The sequence below is a fragment of the Sminthopsis crassicaudata genome, chromosome 3, assembly GCF_048593235.1.
Source record: "Sminthopsis crassicaudata isolate SCR6 chromosome 3, ASM4859323v1, whole genome shotgun sequence".
In the NCBI taxonomy this organism is placed as follows: Eukaryota; Metazoa; Chordata; class Mammalia; order Dasyuromorphia; family Dasyuridae; genus Sminthopsis; species Sminthopsis crassicaudata.
In genome coordinates this window covers 328,561,898-328,586,659 of record NC_133619.1, presented here as the reverse complement: position 1 = coordinate 328,586,659, position 24,762 = coordinate 328,561,898, and the positions used below count along the sequence as shown (strand labels likewise).

The following is a 24,762-nucleotide window of genomic DNA, read 5'->3' as shown; positions in this document are numbered from 1 at the left end:
TCAATTCCCTCATTTTAGAGGGAAACTGACGCCCAAAGAGCATTAAAATGACTTCACTCAAGTTTCCCAGACATTAAATGGAAGAACTCAGATTTAAATTCAATCTTCAGTTCCACATCCAGCATTCTCTCCACCATACCAAGAAGCTTCTTCAACTTTATAAACAGGAAACCATTTAAGTTTTTATACTTGAGACACTTTTGTTTTGAACATTCTTTTGCATGTATTCTCCCAATATATCCTCCTCTCTCAATTGAACTTCAGTTCACATACTTTCCACCTTCCCAATACCCCATCTCTTTTTAAAGAGGGAAATAGGTTTATTACCTGTTCTCTAGGTCCAAGATTCACCAATAAAAGTAATTTTTTAGTAACATTAGCCTATTAGTAGGGGGTAAAGGGCAGTTAACATTTAAGTATAACTGTGGCAATGAAAGGCTGAATCTGTATACAGAATGTTTCAAAAATCTTAATTTTAAGTTTCTTAAGCTTAAATGGAATATATAAACATCCTCATTTTAAAACTGTTAAATTAAAGCTTAACATCGCACTAAGACTTTGGCTATATTCTGTACTGCTTCTTGTTCTGAAGTTTGGCAATAAAAGGAGGGTTCAAGATGGGATAATAATTCAAGGAGGTAAAGAGGATTGAAATAAAACTTCAACAGAGAAGTTATACTTTTCCAGGGAACTAGACAGTTTTTAAAAGTTTCAAGTGTTAGCAATGGCTTACCATATTATTAAAATGAAAACTTTAATAAGCATCAAGCTTTAAAGGCCAAGGTATTCCAGGTGCATCACAGCATAAAGGAAAGTTATTTCTGTAACAGCAATTTCATTGCAGGAACAACACCCCAGAACAGAAAAGCACTTAACACATGAAAATAAGAAAGGCACCTAGCAGATATTAGTTTATATAATAGAAAATAAAGACCTTACCCTTGAACAAAACATTTTTTAAAGAAAACTTTATTTTTAAAGGAGATAAATATCAGTTTGAACCCTTGCCCCTGGGTGTTACATTACTAGCAATAACAAATTTTAATTGGTATAAAATATTTTGAAAATAGTTTTTCAATTCTAACATTCACCTATGTAAATGAAACATCATTTCTGATAGGGTCAAATTCTGAAACACAATCTTTACTGTCCACAAAGGCCTGTAAAATGACATTTTGAAAAATTGTAAGAGAAAGTGTTACAAAAATTACTACTTTTATAGGCACCTATAGGAAAGTTTATATTTATATATACATATGCGTATATATATATATTTTACATATTTTTATAAGTTTAAAACTCTGCATTAAGAAACAATGCCATGCTACATATCAGAACTAATTGCTGCATAATATCTTTTTGACAAACAAGTCTGCGAAAACCAAAATCCATACTGGTACCAGAGATATGAGCAAGTTAAGAAATAATGCAAAAAAAAAAAAAAAGTAGAAATACTGATACTGTGGTAACAGATGAATGAATTTTCTCGGTTTGTATAAAATTCATTCTATCTTCTTCCCTTCCATCCTCCTCTTTTCTGTTTTGGCACACTAAAAATCAAATTCCTACCCTTGACCTGATTTGTGAGATGAATATTTTCTTTAGACTAAATATTGGGAATTATTTTGAAAAATACATTCTCTGATCTGGCCAACATGGAAGACACAGGAGAAGTTTCATGCAAACAGGTCCTCAAACATACGTTGTCCCATTGCAATATAGATATCTTTCTCTTCTGGAGTCATTTGTGCTACTAACTCAGGTTGCTGGCTCACTTCGCTATAAGAGAATGACCGTCCAGCTACCATGACAACTGGATCATCTGCCACCTCCTCAAACTCCTCCTCCTCTTCCTCATCCTCTTGGTACATCGAAACAGTCGCAGATGGACGAGGTGGAGAGTCTTCTTCTGATTCACTTGTCTCACTCTCTGAGTCACTGCCATTTGCAGTAGTTATAGGAGCAGCTGCCCCAACTGAACCAACTGCCGCTGAAGGCGTCTTCTTCTCGTGAATGAGGAGGGCCCGCATGACCTCCTCATTATCGTCCAGGGCCGTCCTGCCTTCTTCTCGTTCCTGAAAAGCATCTATGTCTAATCCACCTTGAAAAAGAAAATACAAACAATAAGGACCTTCAGAAGTCCTTTATGAGCCCACTACCTGGGAAAAGTCTAGAATTTGTAAGTTGCCTTCCAAAAGGAGACAGCAGCTCTTCTATAAATGGAGAGAAGGCCCCAGAGTGGTCTGGGATTAAACAGTGACTCTCAACAAAACACCCAGCGCTTCTCCTACACAGAGGGTGCTCCCAAACAGTGCAGCATCAACAGCATAGCTTTCCTCACCATCCTATCACTTTGAGAATTTCCTCACAAATATTCTACTTCATTAATAATGAAAATTTTTCTTATAATTGAAGTTTGAGTGGAAAGATACTTGTATTATTTACCTTTGAGATTACTAATAAATATCTAAATACTTAATGAGAAAGCTGGTATCAAGGCAGCTCATGAATAGTTGTACAGCTGAAAACTTGAAATGTCTATCAATAGAACTTGATTTATCTTTTGCAGCCTTAAAAATAGGTCGCTCTCCCAACACCACTAATGCCTAATGACTCACGTATAATGACTCTTTGCTTTCAAAATGTGGTCATTGCTCAGATGTGCCAATTTTTGAACATTCCTCAGGACCAGCTGTACATATTGCAAGAAATAAGCACCCATCTATACAATATGATTTAAGGAGTGCTATAAAACCCTACAGGGCACAGCCTTCAACTGCCTGGTGCAGAATGTTCTTTGTACTGGCTGACAGAGACAGGCCCATGTCAAAAACACCCAATGCTTAGGAGGGCCTTGAATAAGGGGCTGCCTTCTCTTATGGTCACATAAGCACAGATTAATCTATCAGATTAACTAGTCACTCCAACATTTTGGAAAGGAGTCTGGGTAAGTGCTAGATTGTAGGGAATCCCTCAAAGGGCCTTGAAGACTTCAACAACTTAAAATTTGGTCCTGTTCATCAGGCTCCTTAATGTTAAGGCTGACCTGATCAGTAGGAAAGACAGTGTTAGCTGGAATGAAGTACAATTTTAGTTGTCAAGGGAACTCTTTTCCGAGTAAAATGAGAACATTGTGAAGAGTCATACTGTGAAAGACACCACCTCTCTGTCTTTGTCTATACCTTTTCTTTTTTAAAACTTCTCTTTATTTATTTTTGGTACACATTGCTTTATGAATCATGTTGGGAAAGAAAAATCAGAGCAAAAAGGAAAAACCATGGGAGAGGGAACAAAAAAATGCAGTGAACATGGCATTTGTTGATTTATATTCAATCGCCATAGTTTTCTTTCTGCATGCAGATGGCATTTTCTGTCCAAATATTGGGATTGCTTTCGAGTTGTCTATACTTTTAAAGAAAGAATAGGTCATTATGGGAAGGAGGAGGTAATTTCTAGTTACTTATAAACAATAATGGTCATTTAGCCCAGGAATCAAGTGAAATGCTGCCAGAAGTACAGAAATCTCTAGTCACAGCACTGCTTTTCTGGGACACCTTACAGATGTGTGTTAATCTCATTCCCAGACCAAAAGGCACCCCAATACCCTAATAACTCTAATAACTTTATAATTAGTGACATAGTATCTGCCACTGGCATTCTTGAATTATAGATCTCAGTATGGTAACTATACCAATAACAATGGTTAGCATTGATTTAACACTTTAAAGTGTGCAAAGCTTTATAATGTTATCTCATTTGAATCTTACCACAATACTGTGAGGGTAGGTACTATTATCCTCTTTTACAGGAGGTGAAACTGATGTTGAGAGAGGTTAAGGGATTTGTCCAGGGTTAGAGCTAGGCAAAATTTGAATTCAGGACTCTCTAATTCCAAGTTCAGCCTATCTGCTACTAACCATGTATCCTGTCTGGAAATTACTATAGTATGAAATTTCCAAGCTTTATTGGATTGGACCATTACTGGATGTCTCTTAAACTGTGTTTTATGCTGTCCTGCACATTTGGTATGGATCAAAAGTGCCTGCTGGGACAGTGGATACAGTGCTGGATCTTAAGTCATGAAGACCTGAATTCCAATTCAACCTCACTGGGCAAGTCACCTAACTTTTGTCTGCTTTAGTTAGTTCATCTATAGGAGGGGGATAATAATAGTACTTAACTCCTGGGGTATTTATGAGGATCAAATAATTTATGTAAAGTACTTTGCAAATATTAAAGCCCTATATAAGTGCTAGTTATTGCTATGAAAGTACATTAGTAAGTGATTCTGTAAGAAGTAAATGGGAAATAAATAACTTCAGCAGACTTAGATCAAGAAAGAAATGTTTCTGATACTAAGTGCTACCCATAACTAAGCAAAAAAATCTCAAATCAAACTCAGGGCCGTACAGTCTCCTCTCTTAAACTGGATTTTAAATATAAGTAAATAATCCCACTTGCTATTATAGCCACTTGCATAAATTTTCTTAAATGTGTCATTCTCTCACTGATTTGAAAAGCACATAGCAAAAGACATCAATGATGAGGCCATACAAGCGTGCAGGCAAACATCCTCAGCTGCTCCTAAGATAGAGACGCATATTAGCCTCTTACCTTCTTTCATTTCTTCAGAGTCATAGGCTCCCTGGACTGTGCTTTCTCTCAACCAAATAGGCCTCTCTTTGTTGGGTTTCCCTTCAGCTGCTGCCCGATGAAGATCATCTTGGTCTTCCATGCTGATGACAACATTCTGAGTGTACAAATCCTCATAGGACGGACCCTTGGTAGTCCAAGCTTCCCGGTGATGTCCGCCTGCAAGGCCAGCAGCTCCAGCAGCAGCAGCAGCACGTTCCTTGCTATGTAAAACCAGAGGGAAAAAAGTAAAAAAAACCCACAAAAACAAAAACAAAAAAAATCCATGAAAATCTCATTGCATTAACACTGCCAGAAAAGTAGACAAGAGACAGGAATGAGATGCTAGGTATCTAAGAGATGCTACTGTAAAGCTGGAGGTCAACTGCTACAGCCCTTTTATGACAATCTTTTAAGTTGAAGAGAACCTTTCTATTGAATGATGCCTGAAAAGCAGGTCAGACACAGGGTTTGGAGGTTCTATTGAGAGTTGCTCTTTACTGGATTCTGGGAGTAGATATACCCCACTCATTTTCCATTGCTTTCAGCACCCAAAAAGGCAACTGTTAGAAATCCAGCAAACTCTGCCCCTAAGATTTATTACACTAATACTACACCCTCCACTACAAAAAAAGATTAAAGAGATGAAGACTGTTTTAATTCAGTATATTGTTGATGGCTATACTCGCAAGAGAACCAGAGTCTTTGTTCATTTAATGAAGCATGAAAGCTGACCAGAATGCCTCAAGAGCTGCAGTGATTGCCCCCCAAAATTCTAACTAAATGTCTTGGTTCATATTTCACTCTTCCCCCTCATGTCAAATATTCAATCAGTTACTAAATCCTAATGTCTCTAACCCTGCAATCTCACCCTAATGTGTGTCCTCCTATTTATCCTCACTACTATCTTACTAGCTCAGAACCTCAATTTTTCTTTTTTAGACTACCGGAATAGCTTAATGGTCTTTATGCCTCCAATGTATCTATATCTAGTTTAATTCTTTCCAAATTGCTGGCCAAGGGCCGAGAGCTGTTACTTCTCTCTCTTTAAAAAATTTTCAAGTTTCCAATGCCTCAGAAATAAAATATAATCTTCTGAGTCTACTGTTGGAAATTCTTTACAAGCTAGCTCCAATTTATCTACCTGTCTCATCTCATATTGTGCCCTGATATTTTTAAACAAAATGTTATTGTATCTTTACAATGTTATGTAAATTTCTCCAATGTGTTTTTTAAAAAAATCTAAACTGAGGATGACTTTTTAAAATGATATATGTAAACTAGTATAGTATGCGCAGTAAGACTGATCTTTAAGTATGTAGATCAATTAATTGTCCAGAATCCAAAATGGTAATTATTAATGGTCAGAGTAATCATGGAAGTGAGGTCCATAAATATTTAGTCCAACTTAACGAAGCCAATGTCTTTAATGCCAGAAGCATTGGCAGCATATGTTCAGGTTGTACTTGCAGATGAGGCCATGCCAGTTTGAATAGACAAGGCATAACCAAGACCCCTGGCCAAACTTGTGGTTCCAGTAGAGCTGCTGGTGACCCATGGTGCCATTACTAAAGATGGGAGACCAAAAGCTCTGTATTCTAAAAAGGATTAATTTCTTCACTCTGTTCAAACCCTTCCTTGCTCAGTCTGTCATGTAATGAGTGGACCCTCCTCTTCTCCATCTTTGAAGCCAAACTCAGATGGAACTTTTTCCATGAAGTGCTCCTTAACACCTTAACACATACCCTAATGCCCTATGAACAATTTTTCCTCAAGTTCTAGTAACACTTAGCCTGTACCTCGCTTTTACATTAGTTTCACTTTATCATATACCAATTATCGGTTTGTTTGCTTGCTCTATTTGTTTAGGCTCCTTGAGCATCTATTCTAGCAGTCCCTTAAAGTAGTAGCTATTCAATGAATACTTATTGCACTGAATTTTGCTAAGGTAAAAAGCAGTAACTGATGAATTTGGCATTCAAGGAATTTGGAAGAATAGACTAGGAGTGATGGAAATCTTCCAGTGTGGTGACCTTGTGTGCTTGTAAATGAGATGACACTTGTAAAGCACTCTATAAACCTTAAAATATCAGAAAAAGAGATACATATATTATCATCCTTGAATTCTGTGTATATGTGAGACAAGAGGAGCTTGGGGGCTGATGTCTTTGTTACACTGAGATTAATCACTAATCTTTGTCCTATCTCTCTTTTTCTCAACTGAAGTTCTTGGAAAAAACAAACCAAAAAAACTATGTATACCTGGATATCTTCACTTTTTCTCTTTTAAATACTCTTCGATCTGGCTTCCTATCTTATCGATCAATACAAACTGATATACCAATGGCCTTCTCTTAGTTCTCATCCTTTTTCTCTGACTGTTGCCTCTTCTTTCTCCCTAGGTCTTGATGACAAGCCTCGTTTTGGATTTTCCTTCTATTTGTCTCATTGCTCCTTCTCAGTCTCCCTTCTCATTGCACACCCCAAAACTGTGAGTGCCCTTGAAAAGCTCTGTCCTGCCTCCTCTTCTCTTTTTGTTCTACACTTTCTCATTTGAGTCCATCAGCTCCTATGGACTTAATAATCATCTCTACACAGATAATTCCTATACTGTGTTTTTAGCCCTAGTCTTTCTACTGAATTTCAGGGCATGCATCAATAACTGCTAAATGGGTATTTCAAACTGGATGTCTCAAAACACATCTCTAACTCAACATGATCAGAACATAACTCCTTATTTTCTACCCCATTCATCCCAACACCAACCCCTCTGCCTAACATCCCAGATTTACATCCTTAATGCCTTCCTGACCCTCTCACTCATACTTCCCCGCCCAATATTGTCTCTTATACCTTGTCAACATTTCTCTAACATGTTTTCTTTTCTCTACTCAAAGCTACCATTTTAACTAGTCTCCCTGCCTCAAGTTTCTTCTTTCTCAGTCCATTTAATCCCTCTTAGGATTAAATGTGAAGTTGCCTGGCATTTAAAGTTCTTTATAACTCACCTTCCTCTTTTACGTATCACTGCTCTTCACACACTTGACAATCCAGCCACACTGGCTAACTTAGTGTTCTTCACATGAAGCTCTGTCTGCTGCTTTCGTTTCCTTACTTTAGGTGTCTCCCACACCTGGAATATCTTTTCCTTCACCCTGGACTCTTAAGAATCTGACTTCTTTCAAGACTCAGACTAAGTACCTCCACCTTTCTCAAGAGGCTTTCCTACAAGCTGCTGGTGTCATCTCCTTGAAGACTGCCTTCCATTCTCTACCATTAGCTTCTCAGGAGTAGAAACTCTCCTTGAGCATGTTGAAAGTAGGGAAGAAACTAGTTGAGAAGAGATTGAAGGTGAGGTTTACAAAGAAAATGCCTGAAGGGGGATCTATTGGAAAAGATAGGAGAGGGGATCGCTGCCATATGTGGAGGAATTAGCCTTGACAAGAAGAGCTATATCATTATTTGAGCCTAAAGAAAAGGAGAGAAGGGAGAACTCCTGGAATTAAAAGGCTTCAATTTTCTCAGTAAATGAAGAGGTGAAGTCTTCAGTTAAGAGAGCAGAAGTAGTGTGGGTGATTAAGGAAAGAAAAGAATAGTTGGAATAAATTCTGTGAGGAGAGAGAGAAAGAGAATAAACTGGGGAGGAATAAAAAGATTTCCTTACTGTAGTGAACACCTAGTTGAAGACAACAATGAATTTATAACTACCCTGCCAGCATGGTTTTAACACTACCACCAACAGTATTCAACAGCACATTGGTCGTTGTCCTTCATTCTTGAAGAGGGCCAAAATGACATTAGAGTCAAGTTACAGTGTGCCTGATTGAGACTGAGCAGACCAACAGGAGCTCAGAATGCTCTGCCAGAGGTCAGACACAAATAGTCCTTCTGAACATTTGGGCTGGCTTCTCTAACATTGTACATCTCACGTTTCTTCTGAACTCAATCACTTCTGCTTTGCTCAAAGAGCACACACAGCACTTTCTCTGATGAGGGCACACACTATGCTGGGCAGTCCTGTACCAGTGTCTCCCATGTTAAATCATCAATTCAAAAGTTCATAAGCAATACTGTGAGAGCATCCTTGTATCACTTCTTCTGACCACCTTGTGAGCACTTGCCCTATGTGAGTTCTCCATAAAATAATCTCTTTGGCAAGCATATATTTGGCATTTAAACAATGTGGCCAGCCCAATGGAGTTGTGCTCTCTGCAGTAGAACTGGAATGCCATAGATAGTAGCAAAGGCAGTGTGATAGAAATAACCTAGGCCTCCGGTCTGGGGAGGGATAAATTGTCAGTGGAAAAAAGAGGAAAGGTTCAAGAACAAAGTTTTGTGTGGAGGGAACTGGGCCAAGGCTGAGAAAAGACGTAAGTGATACCCAAAACAAGGGTAAAAAGGATGGAGGCATTAGGATTTAGGAGGAGGGTGACATGGGGCCCTTCCAGGAATTAAACTGATATTACTTCTTTTGAAACTTTCTTCTATGGAAATTGATTCCTAAAGCTCCACCTGAGCCACAGGGCCATCAGCAAATCCTTAAGTCCCTGTGCAGCTCCTCTGCCACCATTCTGAGAACACTGCTTAATGACCTCACCTCCTCGGAAGCTTACAATATGCTCTTCCCATGGAAATCATGCAGCTTCCCAGGCATTACTCAGGATCCTTCTTTATGACTATCACCCACAATGATCCTATTCTTCAAATTCTCCAACCACAATGCCCTTCATTCTTTCTTAGAATTTGCACACCCACAAACATGGCTACACTTTACCACTACCAGTGATACCTCTGAGAAAAGGAATTCTTTTCTAAGACCACAACTGCTATCTTTCCATTTCTAACTCCTGGTTTTTTTAATATAATGTCAGCAAAGAAGACCAACAATATCAGATGCTACAGGGAGATTGGCAGATGAGAGATCACTGGCTATCTGGTTCCACATCATCTCCCTTAAGTCTCCAAATCAGATCAGTTCTCTGCTAGGTCTTCCTTCCCATCCTTAACCCTGTTGTGAGTGATAACTAATTCTTTATCTCTACTTTTCCTTGGGGGCTTCAAATGGCTTCACCTACTTTGAGAAGATTATAGATTTACCAGATTATAATAGAAATCAGTGATCTAATGCCTGAAGGATAGTCTCTTAGAGGTGCAGAAGTCCAAACACTGAAGACAGATATGAAAGTACCTTTGGGTAAGGGCATAACTCCTCATAACCCACCTTTGTTTTAAGGCTGGGATTTCCGTGGGTTCTGGCTCAAGGATTTCATAGGCCAAGTTAACATCCTCAGTCTCTCGTAGCAGGGCATAAATGGGCTCGATCTGTTCGTTAAACCTTGCCACAACTGTTCGAGCATCTTTTTTGGGCATTGCTGACTCATCCTCCTCCACTTCTGCTTCACAAAAGGTACAACGGAAAATTCCTACACAGACAACAAAAGCTTATGATTAGTGAACCAGAGCCACCCAATCACTCTCTCTGTGGTAACATTTTCAAAAAGAAGCAAATATTTGGGTTCATTTTAAACTCAAAACTAAATTCCACCCCCAGTGTACCTTCCTTTCCAGACATTCATTCCACAGGTAGTATTTAACCGCACAAAGAAACATCAATTATGCAACTACACATAAATCTCACTGGAATGTGGAAAATACTTTTCTAGGATACTACTACATTTTTATTTCTTATGTTTAAAGCCTTTCCACTTATGTTAGCTATTTTTAATAGAAGTGTTAACACAAGGTTCTTGACATGTTAACTTCATTAGTATTTACCCTGTACAGAGTATTGCGCTAGGGAGGTTTTGGATGAAACACAAAGAGTAATTAGACCAAGATAATGCCCTCTCTTTGAACTTTCAAATGAATAAGATAGATGACACATATATAGGGAACCAGAAAGTTCAAATCAGAATATGGTAGTTATTTTTTAAGAAGTACTCTTCTGGTTCACAGTACAGGATCAAAGATAAGCATACAACTGTTTCCTTATACTCTTAGGAAGTCTGAAATAATTTTTCTTCCGTTATTTCTTTCTGCCCATTGTAGTATTTTATTGAAATTCCAATATATTCTTTAAACCTACTTCCCTAACCTTAATTTAAAAAATAAGTTTATAAATACGCATACTCAAATCTTGTATTTTTGTGGTTTAGTGAAAGGTCAATGATGCATCATTCTGTTCACTTTAACAATAAGGACGTTCCAATGAATGAATTCAATAAAATTTTATCTAAATGTGTCAAACATCTGGCTCTTTGAAAGGAATACCACCACCACCACCACACATTTATACTGTTTACAGAGGAAACCAGAAGGTCATAAGTTACCACAGTTTCAGAGTGCTTGAAGAATGGTGGTGACCACATATGGAACAAGTAGTAAAAAATCATTAACACACCCTCACTAGGGATCACTGCCCAAGAGCCTCAGATATAATGATTAATTACTGTCCTGGTTTTAGGTCCTGATGCAAGCTGTATTTAAATAGGGAAAAGAAGACTTGTGATACAATGAAGGGAGAGGCTAGATTCGGAATAAAATAACTGAAATCCAGGTTTAAGTCTAGGCTCTGACGCTAAATTTTGTATGACAAGGAACAATTCATTTCAAATCTCTGCCCTTCAGTTTCTTCAATTGTATAATGGATGGGATGGACTAGATTTTGGTCTCTCTCAATTCAATAATTCTATTCACTATAAACTTAGACATATTAATTTGGGAAGCCAGTACTTTAACTGATAAGAGAATGAAATAAATTAGCTTTACAATCTACCTTTCCCTTTTAACAACATAAAAGTCCCCATTTACATGCAGGTTGGAGAAAACTGCACTAGAAATGGTCATGTTTTACTCCATATATTTCAGCGAAATCTATTTGACCCTTGCAACTGAAATAAATAAATGAAAAGAACTAAGATAACAGACTCTAAAAGAGGACATTACTAAATATAAAACTATCAATATTATGGACTTTTTATAGTAAAAAAAATGGCTTAATTATTCTATATAATTAAGACCATTATGAAATTCATCTTAAACATTTTTTCACACTCAGTCTCCCACTTCAGGTCATCCCAATCCTTATTCCCTTAGACACAATCTGCCATCACATCCTGCTATCTGTAGTGTAGCCCTTTTCTACTATGACACCTTAACTTGTACTGGCCCATATTATTACCTCTTGCCTAATTCCAGCCTACTTTCAGTCTTTTTCCACTCCCATCCATCCTCCTCACAGTCATAAGACTAATTCTCCTAAAGTATTGCTTACAAATATCACTTCTCTACTCAAGAGCCCACTTGGTAGTTTATAAATAAGATTAAGCTCAAATCCAAATTCTTTACCCAAACATCCAAGCAAGGATCTCTATAACACGGCCTACTCTACCTACTCAAAATTAGTGGTTGTAACTGCCAAATGCCCATTCTCTCCATCTAACATAGTTGTCCCAGTGTCTCTTGCTTATCCCTCCTGAAATGACTTGCTGTTTTTTATTTTCCTATTCAAATCTATCCTTTTAAGGCCTATTTCGAAAACAAGCTCCCCAAATGATACCTTCAATAATTGACTTCTATCACGCCAAGTCTTGATCTTGCACAATACATTTGCACTTATCAAAACATTCAACTGAGTAGCATATGATAGTGGAATAAGAATTTGAGAGTTAAATTCTAATCTGGCTTTATAACCTTGGAGTTTCCCTGAACTTCATTTTCTCATTTGTAAAATAAAGATATTATCATTTTGCCTGTTTCAAAAGGGCAATCTTAATCTCATGTGTCTCAGTTTCCTCAACTGTAAAATGAAGATAAGAACATCAACCCAAGATTGGTGTGAGGCTAAATGAGATATTTTGAAAATCTTAAAGCTCTATATAAACACTTTTCTATTCTTATTATCAATAAATCATTCTCTTGATTCTTCTCATTTTACTGACACAATTCAAACAAATCTCCTTTATGCATGTTTTTCTGAAACTAATTTTTTTGATCATTTCCTGTAACACAAAAGAATTTTAAAACATGCACATGACCATTTCCTTTCTCTTTCACTGTTTTGAAGGTGGTTCAAATAATGGTAATGTTGGATCAAAGGGTATAGGTACTTTTGGGGAATAGTTTCCAATTGCTCTCCAAAATAATTTTACCAATTCACAGCAAACCAAAGTTATATGCTATCAATGCATTTTTTGGCAATTTTGCAACTATTTTCTGGCAATCTTCAAATCTGTTAATTTATGTTCATTTGATAGGTGTGAGATGAACATATTCGGGGTTACAGATCTATATATCTTTTGGAATATATTCCATACTTTCTACTACCCCATAGTGGGAACTACTAAAGCTTGTATTATCACAGCTATGGTTAATTGGTACTGAAAGTTTTCTGACTGACAGCATATTTTTCTCTTTGATCTGGAATTTCTGTAACTTGGTTATTATATTCCTGGAAAATTTTCAGTGCCTTCAAGTGGTGATCAGTGAATCCCTTTTACTTTGTCTTTGGGTTCCATATATGTTTGGGCAGTTTTCTTTCATGATTTACTGAAAATACCAAGGCTCTCTCTTTTTAGGGACACTTAATAGGTACTCTAATGATTCTTAAGTTATTTATCACGCCTTTATTTGTTGTTGAGATCAGTTTTGGTTTTTTTGTTTTTTAAATATAAGATAACTGATTTTTTTTGTGTGTTTGACTTTGTTTTAATATTTCATGTCATCTCACTAAGTCATAAATTTTTGTTTGGCCCATTCTAATTTTCAGGGATTCTGTTATTTGGGATATTGTTTTGTACCTCTGTGCTAAGCTGCTAATTCTCTTTTCAAATTTCTCCTCCATTGCTCTCATTTTCTTCTGAATTCTTTGTTCCAGGTATCTCATTTCATTCTAACATCATAATCACTTTTTTTTGGACAAGCTATGATTTTCTTTGAGGCAATGCCAGTGGATGTTTTAGAGTTATTTCCTTCTAGGTTGGTATCTTGAGTTTTCCTGTCTATCATAATAATTGTATTTATTTGTTTATTCATTATTCAGGATTGGAACTCTAGATTTTAAGGGCTTTGTATGATCTTTTTCTGCAGCTGAACGTAAGAGCAATAGAGCCATGGCATTGTTCTGTTAGGGGATGTGGAGGGAAGAGAAAGGGAGGAAAGGAATCCTGGCCCATTCCAGTTTCGCAGTTGATGAACTTGTCATTTGCTTGTGAATCCAATCTGTGATCCTTTGCAGAAAAAATAACTCATGGAGATTTCTCTTTTTTTGATTATTAGTCTAGTATTGAGAGCTTCTTTGGGAGGAGCTAAGCTGCTTCTCCTCTCTCTACTACATCACCTTGATTGGTTTAAACAGTATTTCTTCATATTGTTTCTAGAGCAGAGGCCAGCAAACTATGTCCCATAGGCCAAATCCGACCCACTGCCTAGCTTTTTTTTTTTTTTTTGTAGTCTTTGAGACAAAAACAGGTGGTAGACCAGATTTGGCCCATAAGTGTGGCCAACCCCTACACTAGAGAATCAATAATTCCTCAAAATCTTTTGGTTTAATTACCTATTTGTGAAAATCTCAGGGAATGACTAGGCATTTAGCAATTCCTTCAGCAAATGGACAGAATAAATTAAAGGCAAAGAAAACTGACCTGTGATAGAAATTGTGTCAAAAACTACTCACTTCAAGGTTATCTGTGGAATTCATTCATGCAATCTATCTAAAATCTCCAACTAACAGAAATGACTATATGATGCCTTTGCTTTCATTATTGATTCAACTGGTTCTACAATTTTCTTGCACAATGTTTTCTAATGAACTATCAGACCTTGAAAGTTTGGGTCATCACTCAACAGACAGTAATATCCATTTTTTTTTTTTAAATATTTTAAGTCAGACTTTATTACTCCATTATCATAGAGCAGTTAGCCTTACCTTTATTCCGTTTTGAATGGTGTCCAAGTTCAGAACCTTATCAATGCATCTTAGTTAATAGGTTACTTAAATCTAGGAATGTGCCCTGTTATCATGAAAGGCCAAAGTTTTGAGAATGCATTTAAGTGAGCTGCTCTCTGCACCTAACTTTACTTTAACTCAGCCTACTCTAGTCTTGAGAAATTTCATTACTCAGGCAGGCTAAGTCTTGGCCTACACTTGCTTGGACTCAAAATTCAGAACGTGTACTAACTTTACTCAGAAGATTAGGCGCTGTCCAATTCAAGCTGTTACCTACTCTTTACCATTCTGAATTATTTTTCTCATGCAAGGCTTAAACCCTATTGAGGAAGGTTTAAAAGTAATTTTTAAATGATTGAAAGATAAGAGTAAGATGGAAATGGCAAAATAAATCTTTTCTCTTTATCTTCTAACCTTTAATATTTACATAGAGCATATAAATAAAATTCTCCACTAGCACGTTAGTGTTCTCAGCTGGCAACAAATATATTTTGCATCTGTAGAAGAATGACTGAGTTTCTACAGTATCATCATAAGGGTACAAAACTACTAATTCATCTTTGATATTACAAATCCAGAATGAACTCAATATATTGATTTTCATTTATAATCAACATAATTCATAGAAAATGAATTTTTAGGCTTTAATAAGCAAGACAATTTTTTGGTTTCAGATCCCTTTCATTATCCAAACCTTACTCCAAATCCAATTTAATAAAATAATGACCTCATAATTACTAAATCCAGGAGACTTAGTAGTGATTCAATGCTGACCATTTTATGAGTTTAAATTCTGGATCTCTGAATCATTTAATTGTTTGTGTTTTGATTTTTGTATCTACAAAACGAAGTAGCTAAACAAGATTATCTCTAAAGAATTGTTCCAATACTAAATCCCATGATTCTTCTTGAAAATGTATTGAATTGTGATATTAAGCTGTCCTTCTAACTGACCTTTGCAGTCTCTTCTTTTCCTCTACCTGTGGGTCTAAATGACCTTCTAGGTTCTTTGATCATCTCTTCCTGTAATTTCCTCTTTCAAAATCTTGCAGAGTTCCAGAGATGGAAAAAACCTCAAATAATCACAATTTGTTTGAATCCTTTATTCAACACTTCCAATAAGTGGTAAACCATTAAAGATGATTTAGGACTTGTTGAATGGAGTGTGAGGGTACCATCAAAAGAAGTAAGGAAGGTGAGTAAATCCGGGAGAGTTTGGGAGCCAATCTTGAACATATTTATACTTTAAAGTTCTGATGGATCTATCTAATAGGCAGTTGAAGATATAGAAGTAGAATTACAGAAAACAACTTTAGGAAGGAGTTATGGAAACAGGGAAAAGAGATCATCCAAAAGGAATAGATCCTCAGTCAAATAATAGGGAAAAAAAAAATGATGAAGACAAGAAAAGGTCATTGAATTTTGTAATTAAGAAGTCACATGTAACCTTCAAGAGAATAGCTTAATTTCAACGCCAAACACTGAAATATTCTATTAAAAAAATTCTACTAGAATAAATGAATCATCTTAAAAGTTGGCTTCCTCATTCCAAGTAAAATCCATAGCACACAAGGAAGATACAGAGAAATCATGGAATGGCTTTGTACATTCTCCTCAGAATTATAAGGAGTTAATAGGCTTCGTTTTATCATGTGTTGCATGGGCACCCTGGCTACCTCAGGTTACAGTGCTCATAATGAGCATAAAATAATCTGAATAACTTTTAAACCGACATCTGCTGGAGAGGAGAAGGAGGTTAATTCTATGAAAAAATCTGATAAGACTCTAAATTAAATCAGTATACACTTCAATAACAGTGGTTCTGTTGTGAAGGGTGGGGAGGATGGTTAAGAATATGTTGGAAGATATGGCTTACAATCAAGAAAGTAAAGAGTTGAAATTTCAGTTTACATATCATCTGGAAACCTCAAGATCCAGACTAATATATCGTGAACTACTTCATGAAACAATACTGACTGCTTTCTTCAAGAATAGTTAGAAAATATCAGGCATAATGAACACTAAATTTAATCTCCAAAAGGAAAAAAAAAACATACTTTAAACAAGAACTAACTAGTTATTGATGTTAAAATCATTTCTGAATCACAGATATATATAACTTGACTGAAATGCTAAGTCAGCAAAAATTAGAATAAAAATAAAAACATGTTTAATTATTAATTAATTTAATAATTACTATTGTAATTAAGTGTAAATCTGTTTTTTAATTTAAATTCTTTTAAAAAGTGAACTACAGCAGACTTCTAGCCAACATAGCTATTTAAACAGAGGAGGATCATCTAATTCTATACCTACATAGGCAAAAGCCTAGAATTGGTGCAAAACCAAAGAAGTAACAGGAAGCCTAATAAAAAATGACAAAAGTGACTTTTTCCACTCCAGAACTATATAGAAAGTGAGCCAGAAGTTTACAAACTTTAGGTGCTCTAATGTCTTCAGGATTAAATATAAAAGTCTCTGTTTGCCTTTCAACACCCTTCAAACCTGGCCCCTTCCCAGCTTTCTAGTCTTCTGTCTTATACTCTTCCATGTATCCAGTGATCTGTCTCCCAATTCTGAATTCTGGGCATTTTACACTGTCCCCCATAATTAGGATCTTCTCTGTCCTCATCTTTATTTCCTGGCTTCCTCCAAATCTCAGCCAAAGTCCCACTTTCTACAAAGTGTTTGCCTGTCCTCAATCTTAGTGGCTTCCCTCTGAGATTACTTCCAATTTACAGTATATATGCTGTTTGTACAAGTTGTACATACAGTCAATAAGACTGTAAGCTATTTGAGAAAAGGAACTTTTTTGCCTTTTTCTGTATTTCCAGTGTCTGTACATAGAAAACATTTTAAATACTTCCTGATTTGACACACATACCAATAATTAAAAGGTATTTAAATAAATGGGATCCAAACGCTAACAAAGTAGTAGTTCAGCTTTTGACAATAGAGTCTTTCATATATAGAAAGGCTTTTTTCTTTTCTTCCTTTGGACAAAATTATTCCAAATTTGGATTAAGAATTTAGGAACTGGCGAAGACAATACAGCATCTGTTTTTCTTTTCCTATCAACAAGGTGCTACATACCATACTAGTCAATTTCTTAGGTAGACCTGGTTTTAAACATTACTTTAATTTTAAAAACCAACAAAAATCCACACTCATGATAAAAAAGTTAAAAGATAAAGAGCATAACATTATTAAATCATACATCTTGTTAGAAGAAAAAGAACAAGGATGTATTGTTTTATTTATGCTTCTACTGTATTCAGAGAGCACTATACTAGATTCTGAGAATTACAAAGTTTAGAAAAGATATAGGGCTTTGTCTCATGGGCTCTTAATTTTGTCTAAAAGTTTAGATCCTAAATGTCCCCAACTTACCCATTAATACTGGCACTGCTCATATCTAAATGATTTAATAAGTATCTATTTCAACTAATAATTGTTTTCAGGTACAGTACAGAATAAAATTTATCTGAAGAGAGGAACCCTCCCACCAATGTTTTAAAATGATTAAATTTCCAAAAATGAAACCTACATCTTTATTCTTAAACATAGTCATATTCTGTCAAAAAAGGAATGATTAAATAATTATGGATTAATAATGACTGAAATCACATCTGATTTACAATTTAAATCAAATCATCTAAGATCTACTATTCTATTTCCTTTTATTTGGTCCTCTAAAAACACTAATCAATAATCTCAATTATAATATTTCACATGTATATCTATACACAGACACACACATGAATACATATGTATATATGAAGCTGAAAATAATAAAGACATCACTTAGCCTTATTTGGTTTAAGCAAATCCAAATCCTTTCATTCTTTACCCCAAAGACACATTTCACAAACTACCATTTTTATTGCTCTTTTCTGATTTTCTAGTTTGTACATTCTTAAAGTATAGAGTGAGACTAAAACTGGATGTAACTATATTATAAGTATGCTAAATACAGTATACAGTTACATCTCAATTTATGCAATAGCTGTGATACTAAGCAAGTTTTATAAAAATCAATTTAAAACGTACTTATGGGAGTACAAAAGGAAACAAATAATCCTATTACCTTAACTTACCTGTTTTTAAATTCAGATTTCTGCACATAAATGCACATTTGTGCACATCTTCTGCACATAAATTCTCTATTAAAGGCTTTTGTATATACTCTAGATCAAAAGTGGCATTTTTAGATCCTAAAAATAAAATTTGTTCATTTACCTTTACCAAAGAGCCAAAGAGAGAGCAGATGGAGGGAGGTGAGAGGGGCTTTGAAGTTAGAAAGAGGTTGGTTAAAATCCTGTTTCAAGGGTAAGCCCCTGAATTTCTTAGACAACATTCCAAAAACTACAAGTTTCTACACCAGAAATGTCCTTTAACAAATATTAAATAGATAGATAGATAGATAGATAGATAGATAGATAGATAGATAGATAAAGGCAGTCTCAAGACAAGAATCTTAAAAGACCATGGGTAATGGCTGTCTGCAGAAGTGGTGAATGTTCTGAAATTCAAATGATTTTAAGGAATTTTTTATTAATTATCTCCTAATTTCCTAACTCTTACAGCTCTTTAATTAATTCTACTGTTGTCAGATGGTTAAAAATTTGTGAACAATATCTTTATTGAAAAAACAAGATCAAAAGCTTCATTTGCCATGATTATATGAATAATAATAAAATATGAAGATGAAGCTATGCCTACAGAATTTTGTTACTTCACCCATCCTCTACATGATAAAATGAACTGTGTCTCCCCAGTTATCTTAGGATAGAAGAAAAGTATTTTCCAATTTCATGGAATATTTCCCCTCTCTTGTGATTAAATGGAAAACATGAAATTCCCCTCTTGGTGTGACTTGTATCCAAGACATTTCTGATGTCTTCTCCCCTCTAACATTGTTAAACGAAGGATTTTATGTAGAGGCTCTCTCACAGTAGTGTACAACTCTCCTCCCTCCCCTCTCCTTCCCAATCTCTCATTAAGTACTTGGACTTCAGAGTCTTATTCAATTCTTTAAGTGGGGCTTTAGTTGCTAGTATTAGGGTAAGAGAAACCCTGTATCTGGATAGAAGGTGTCCCTGAAAAGGACTAAAGGCAAATAGATCCAGAAAAAGGAAGATTCAATTTCTGTAGCTTTCAGTTGAATTATATTCTCTGGCTCCAAAGAAGGGCTAGACCAACAAGTGAGTGAAGAAGTCCCAACAGACCCACATTGACACACCCTGACATTTATATTTTCAAGCACATGTACAAAAGACTTAAACTGGGGTATGATGAGAGACAGCAATTTAAATGTATGTGTATATATATATGGGGAGGGAAGAGACATACAGTGGTAAAAGCAGGAAGATAAAGGTAAGAGAAAGAAACATGGTTCTGTGTTCTGGAAAATGTTTCCCCCCCCTAAAAATAACTACCTTCCATTGTAAAACATGATAACTTGAGAAGAAAATTTATGTAATAGGCACAATCTTACCTGTCCCAAGATCAAAGAGCTGATTGGCTTCTAAGTCTGTAAAAGTACTATAGCAAGTGGGACATTTGAAAGAAGCCCGATTAGTGGAATCTCTTTCATCAGTTTCAATCCTCCTCCTCATGTGGTCTAGCTTATATTTTACCACATTAACCAAAAGACGATAATTTATAAAGTAGTAATTATGGCGAGTAGTCTTGCCATCTGCAGCAGTCTCTACTCTCATTCTGCACTTAATGAACTTGTCACCCTTCAAGTTGTTCAGAACTGATCGGAGTTGTTTTCGATCAAACTTCAGCAGTTCCAACATGTCTTCTTCCTTCACACAGGGATTTCGGATCAGGATGTCTAAGGCCAGAGCATGTTCAATGCCATAAAAGCCCCGTACCACATATTTAGCAAGTCTTTTCAAAGATGCTGGAACCTCTGTAAGGACGTCTGGGTCAGTCATTTTATGCAGAAAGCCAGCACTTTTCATATATCCTGTATTAAGAAAGAAAAATTAATCTAAGCTTAAGAATTTAATTGGCTTAAATTTAGAAATAATCAATTGTTGATGTATTGCATATGGAAGAAACAAATGGCTCCAAAGAAGGGCTAGACCAACAAGTGAGTGAAGAAGTCCCAACAGACCCACATTGACACATCCTGACATTTATATTTTCAAGCACATGTACAAAAGACTTAAACTGGGGTATGATGAGAGACAGCAATTTAAATGTATGTGTATATATATATATATATATATATATATATATATATAAATATATATATATATATATAAATATATATATATATATATATGGGGAGGGAAGAGACATACAGTGGTAAAAGCAGGAAGATAAAGGTACATATGTACAAAGACATTAAAAATAAAAAATATCTTTTAGCCATCTCAAACTGCACTGCTCAGAAACAGAATTTGTGAAAGGACCACCATTAAAATAACTGTGGCATTAACATCTGCAGCAAAGACTACAAGAGAGAAATCCCATGAAGGCCTTGATAAGTGGCTCTGAAAAAACTATATGCTATCATATTCAATATTAAATTAAGTATCTCATTTTAAACCTGGTAACTTCAATGCAAATCTGGGTGTAGAAGACAAGGAGAAAGAACAAAGGTTTTTAAATTAGAGTAGGAGAGTTTCATTTCCCTCCCCCCCTCAAAAAAAAAAATGAAAAGTGGAGTATGTTTTAGGAGATAGAAAATGACTTATTACTGGTGAGACATTTTTCAATCTATTATCTAGAAGCACAATGTAATCTAGAAGACCAGAGTTCAAATCCTATTTCAAACAATATATTAGCTATGTAACTCCAGGTAAATCCCTTGGCCTAAAATTCCTAATCTGTAATATGGGAATAACTATATATCTCACAAACAAGATATGTTTCTACAAACCTTCAAGTACTATCTAGAAGTTAGCTATTACTGTTAATACATTCAGACTATTCCCCTGTTATAGTCTACAGATCAACACTAATACTGAACTAGAACAAAAATAAGTAGGATTCAATTAATACAACTCCAACCTGACCTATTTAAGGAAACCACTGACACTGAATACTGAATTGCCATCAGATATGAACCAATTGTTATGATCACATAAACCAAATGAGCCTAGAAATCGCCTTACTTATTCAAAAATTTAATTTCCTTGCCTAGTGGAAAGAAATGCTAGCTGGGAACAAACTCACTTTATAATATCTTAGTGAACTGGGAAGACTATTATTATCTTCTAAAACATAAGACATAGTAGACAGAAACATAATCTTATAGAAAGTTTGGAAAGAGACCCAAATAAGCAAAATTACTCAGAATATTTAAGAATGAAACTAGAGTGAGGAAAAAAGGAAAAGACATTTTAAAAAATTCTCATAACAAATGCTTTTCACTACAAATAGGAGTGGAGCTTGGACTCTCAACATTACAAACCCTGAAGTGTTGCATGAACAAATAGAGCATTGAAGAAACCAGATGAGAACAGCTAGTCTAGACCAAGGATACCCACCACCACCACCAAGGAGTCTGTGGCTGTTAGCAACACAATTTTGAAGTCACTGAAGAATAAATTCAACTCATATCTACTTTTCCACATCTACAAAAAGTTGAAGAGCATAATCTACACATGCACCAAGGAATATAGTTTTTGCACAGCTAACACGATACCTCCTGCTCATAAAACTTGAATAAGTCATTTCATCATACCACACTCATAAACAAAACAAGACAATAAAAGATAATTTAGAGCTAAATTATGTGGCAGAAACTGTTTGGAAGTTAATAGGAAAGGGGGCTCAAAGAGTCCTATAGCAATCAATAAAGGTCTTATGGAAGAGCCACACCTTGAACTGAGCCTTGAATAATTGAGGAATACACTTGCAGGAGATTAGAAAATCCGCCCCTAACCTTCCTCGGTGAAATCCAGGGGGAAGTAGTACATAGTCAGCTCTTTTCTGGAAATCTGGCTCACCACTGAGTGGGTTAGCACAGCTGTCAAGGAGGGTGGGGGAAGGGATAATTTCGCCGCGAGTTATCTCAATTGCAACACCACTTTCCAGTACATTAACAAATTATGACTCCACATTCTAAGCACTTTCTCCCCATTTCCTGCTCTGGCTCATAGGTTCTCTTCATCTACAAGATCTCTTCACTTCTGTCTAAATATAGGCTAATACTTCACAGCTCAGCACAAGTGAGCCTCTTCTGCCCCGCCCCCCACAAGTGACAACACAGATGGACAGGAGTAAAAGAGATTTTTTAAAAAGTCAATTGATTCTCAAGCATATTATTTTCATACCAATAGATTATTAAAAGTTTGTCTTATTTCCATGATTGTTTGTGACAATTAGCACATTCTTATGAAGTAGCAGATATATCACCAGCCTGAAAAGCTGGGTTCAAATCCCAGCTCAGATAGTCAAGTAGCTGCGTGTCCCTGGGCAAGTCAACTGTGAAATAAAGGTCTAGCTACCCTAAGGCCTGGAGTAGTGTGAGCACTTTAAGAGGCAGCTAGGTGGCGCAGTAGATAGAGCACGGAAGTCTGGAGGACCCAAAGTCAATGTGGCCTCACACCCTTACAGTAGTGTGACCGTGGGCGAGTCACTTAACCCCCATAGAATAAAAAACAAACAAACAAAACCCTTAAAAATATAAAGCTTTATCTAATTGAAGCACTTTCTAATCTGTGTAATCCTGGGAATTCCCTTTCTCACCAAGCATCCAGAGCCTAGCACCGTAAGCACTAAGGCACCTACAGAGCACTAGAACTTACTCATTCCATGCCCTCCAGCGACGGCGGCCTCCTATCTCCCTACCAGTGTTTTCATTGTACGCCCCTAGTCTAGAACGCTCCCTTCCCGTAGACTCCTAGTAAACCAGGTCTCCTTCAGATCTCTGCTCAAATCCCGCCTTCTGCAAGAAGGCCTCCCGGAGACCACTGCCGAAGTACCCCGTCTCCACCGGGTTGTACCCAGCTGTTTACGCGCTGATCCCATTGGAAGAGGAGCTCTTTGAGGGCAGGGCCTCCTTTTACTCCAGCATTAAATCCTTAGGTGTTTAATAAATAGATTATCGACCTAATCCTTCAATCATGTCAGTTTAATGAGTGTTTATTGGGCCCCCGCAATGGGACAGGATAAGAAAGGCCCCAAACAGGTCCCTGGGGAGTTAACAATCCAATTTCACGCTTCGTGGTGCGGAATTCACTAACTTTTTCGAATGACTGAGGGCTCAGCCAAGCCCCCCATCTCCACCCTAGGGGGCTTCTTTACCCTGCTCTTTCCACATTAAGGGCCACGCGGCCCAGTCAGAACTGGAAGCCCCCAGAACTCGGGGCTCGGATGCCCATTTCGGCGAGACCCTGCCGAGGCGACCTTGTCCTCGGGAGCCTCAGTTTCCTCTTGTTATCGGAGGGAGCATGACCGGCGCCTCCCACGAAGCAGGCCCTTAATACACAGCTTCCGGGAGGGCTGAGGTTCCCTCCCGGCTCGGGCCCTGTGAGGCCCCGGGGGGCACACTGTGGAGGAGAAGGGGCCCCGGAGGGAACAGGGGCCATGGGGAGTAAGTCCGGCGGCAGGGAGAGAGAACCAAGACGTGGGAAGCACCAGGGGGTTGAGGGGAGGAAGGGAAAGCCTGGTGCGCTAGAGAAACCGGGGCTCAGAGAGCCCCACTCACCAGAAGCAGTCGGCAGACGCCGGGAGCCCCACGCTCACCAGGTGAACCCGGGGCCGTCCACAACAAAATACATCACCAGCGCGACGCCGGCGCTGTCTAGGGCCTACCGCACAGCCCTTCTTCCGCTCCTAGCCACGCCCCAGACCCCAGCCACGCCCACCCGCTGCCTCAGACAGGCGCTTTTCTCCTCCCAGGAAAGACTGCTCGTAAAGATATACCTGACCAATCGATGCCGCTGGAAAAAAGAAGTCCTATTCCCATTAGTCAATGAAATAGCGGTATGGGGAGGTGCCTTGGTCACACAAGCTCTGTGATTAGCAGGTTTTCTATCAACCAGCCTTAAACCGGGAAGGGCTTATTGTCAACCGGAGACGGCAAGATGGCGTCGCTTGATCGAGTGAAGGTACTCGTATTGGGGGACTCAGGTGAGTGTCAGGTTATGTTCTCAGCTCTCCACCACGCCGGGGTTCCCACAGTTCGCTTTCTTCCTTATGGCTCCTCTTCCTAACTT

At 37.2% G+C, this 24,762-nt stretch overlaps 2 protein-coding genes and 1 pseudogene across 2 annotated transcripts in view; 1 reads left to right on the top strand and 2 right to left on the bottom strand.

The window, feature by feature from the left end:
- Positions 1 to 1,122: 1,122 nt before the first annotated feature.
- On the bottom strand, positions 1,123 to 24,380 carry GTF2E1 (general transcription factor IIE subunit 1). The gene is made up of 5 exons (XM_074301343.1): positions 24,252 to 24,380; positions 20,076 to 20,555; positions 9,854 to 10,055; positions 4,615 to 4,856; positions 1,123 to 2,101 (listed from the first exon to the last, which is right to left on the bottom strand). Exons 2-5 carry the CDS (start codon positions 20,548 to 20,550, stop codon positions 1,677 to 1,679), a joined length of 1,344 nt encoding a protein of 447 aa, XP_074157444.1. The 5' UTR covers positions 20,551 to 20,555; positions 24,252 to 24,380; the 3' UTR covers positions 1,123 to 1,676.
- LOC141561559 (small ribosomal subunit protein uS14-like) lies at positions 5,929 to 6,303 on the bottom strand (annotated as a pseudogene).
- RABL3 (RAB, member of RAS oncogene family like 3) overlaps positions 24,345 to 24,762 on the top strand; it is a 67,749-nt gene continuing 67,331 nt past the window's right edge. Inside the window, exon 1 of the mRNA XM_074301344.1 lies at positions 24,345 to 24,676. Coding sequence (XP_074157445.1) covers positions 24,631 to 24,676 — 46 coding nt within the window. The 5' untranslated portion in view covers positions 24,345 to 24,630. The remainder of the gene's footprint in view (positions 24,677 to 24,762) is intronic.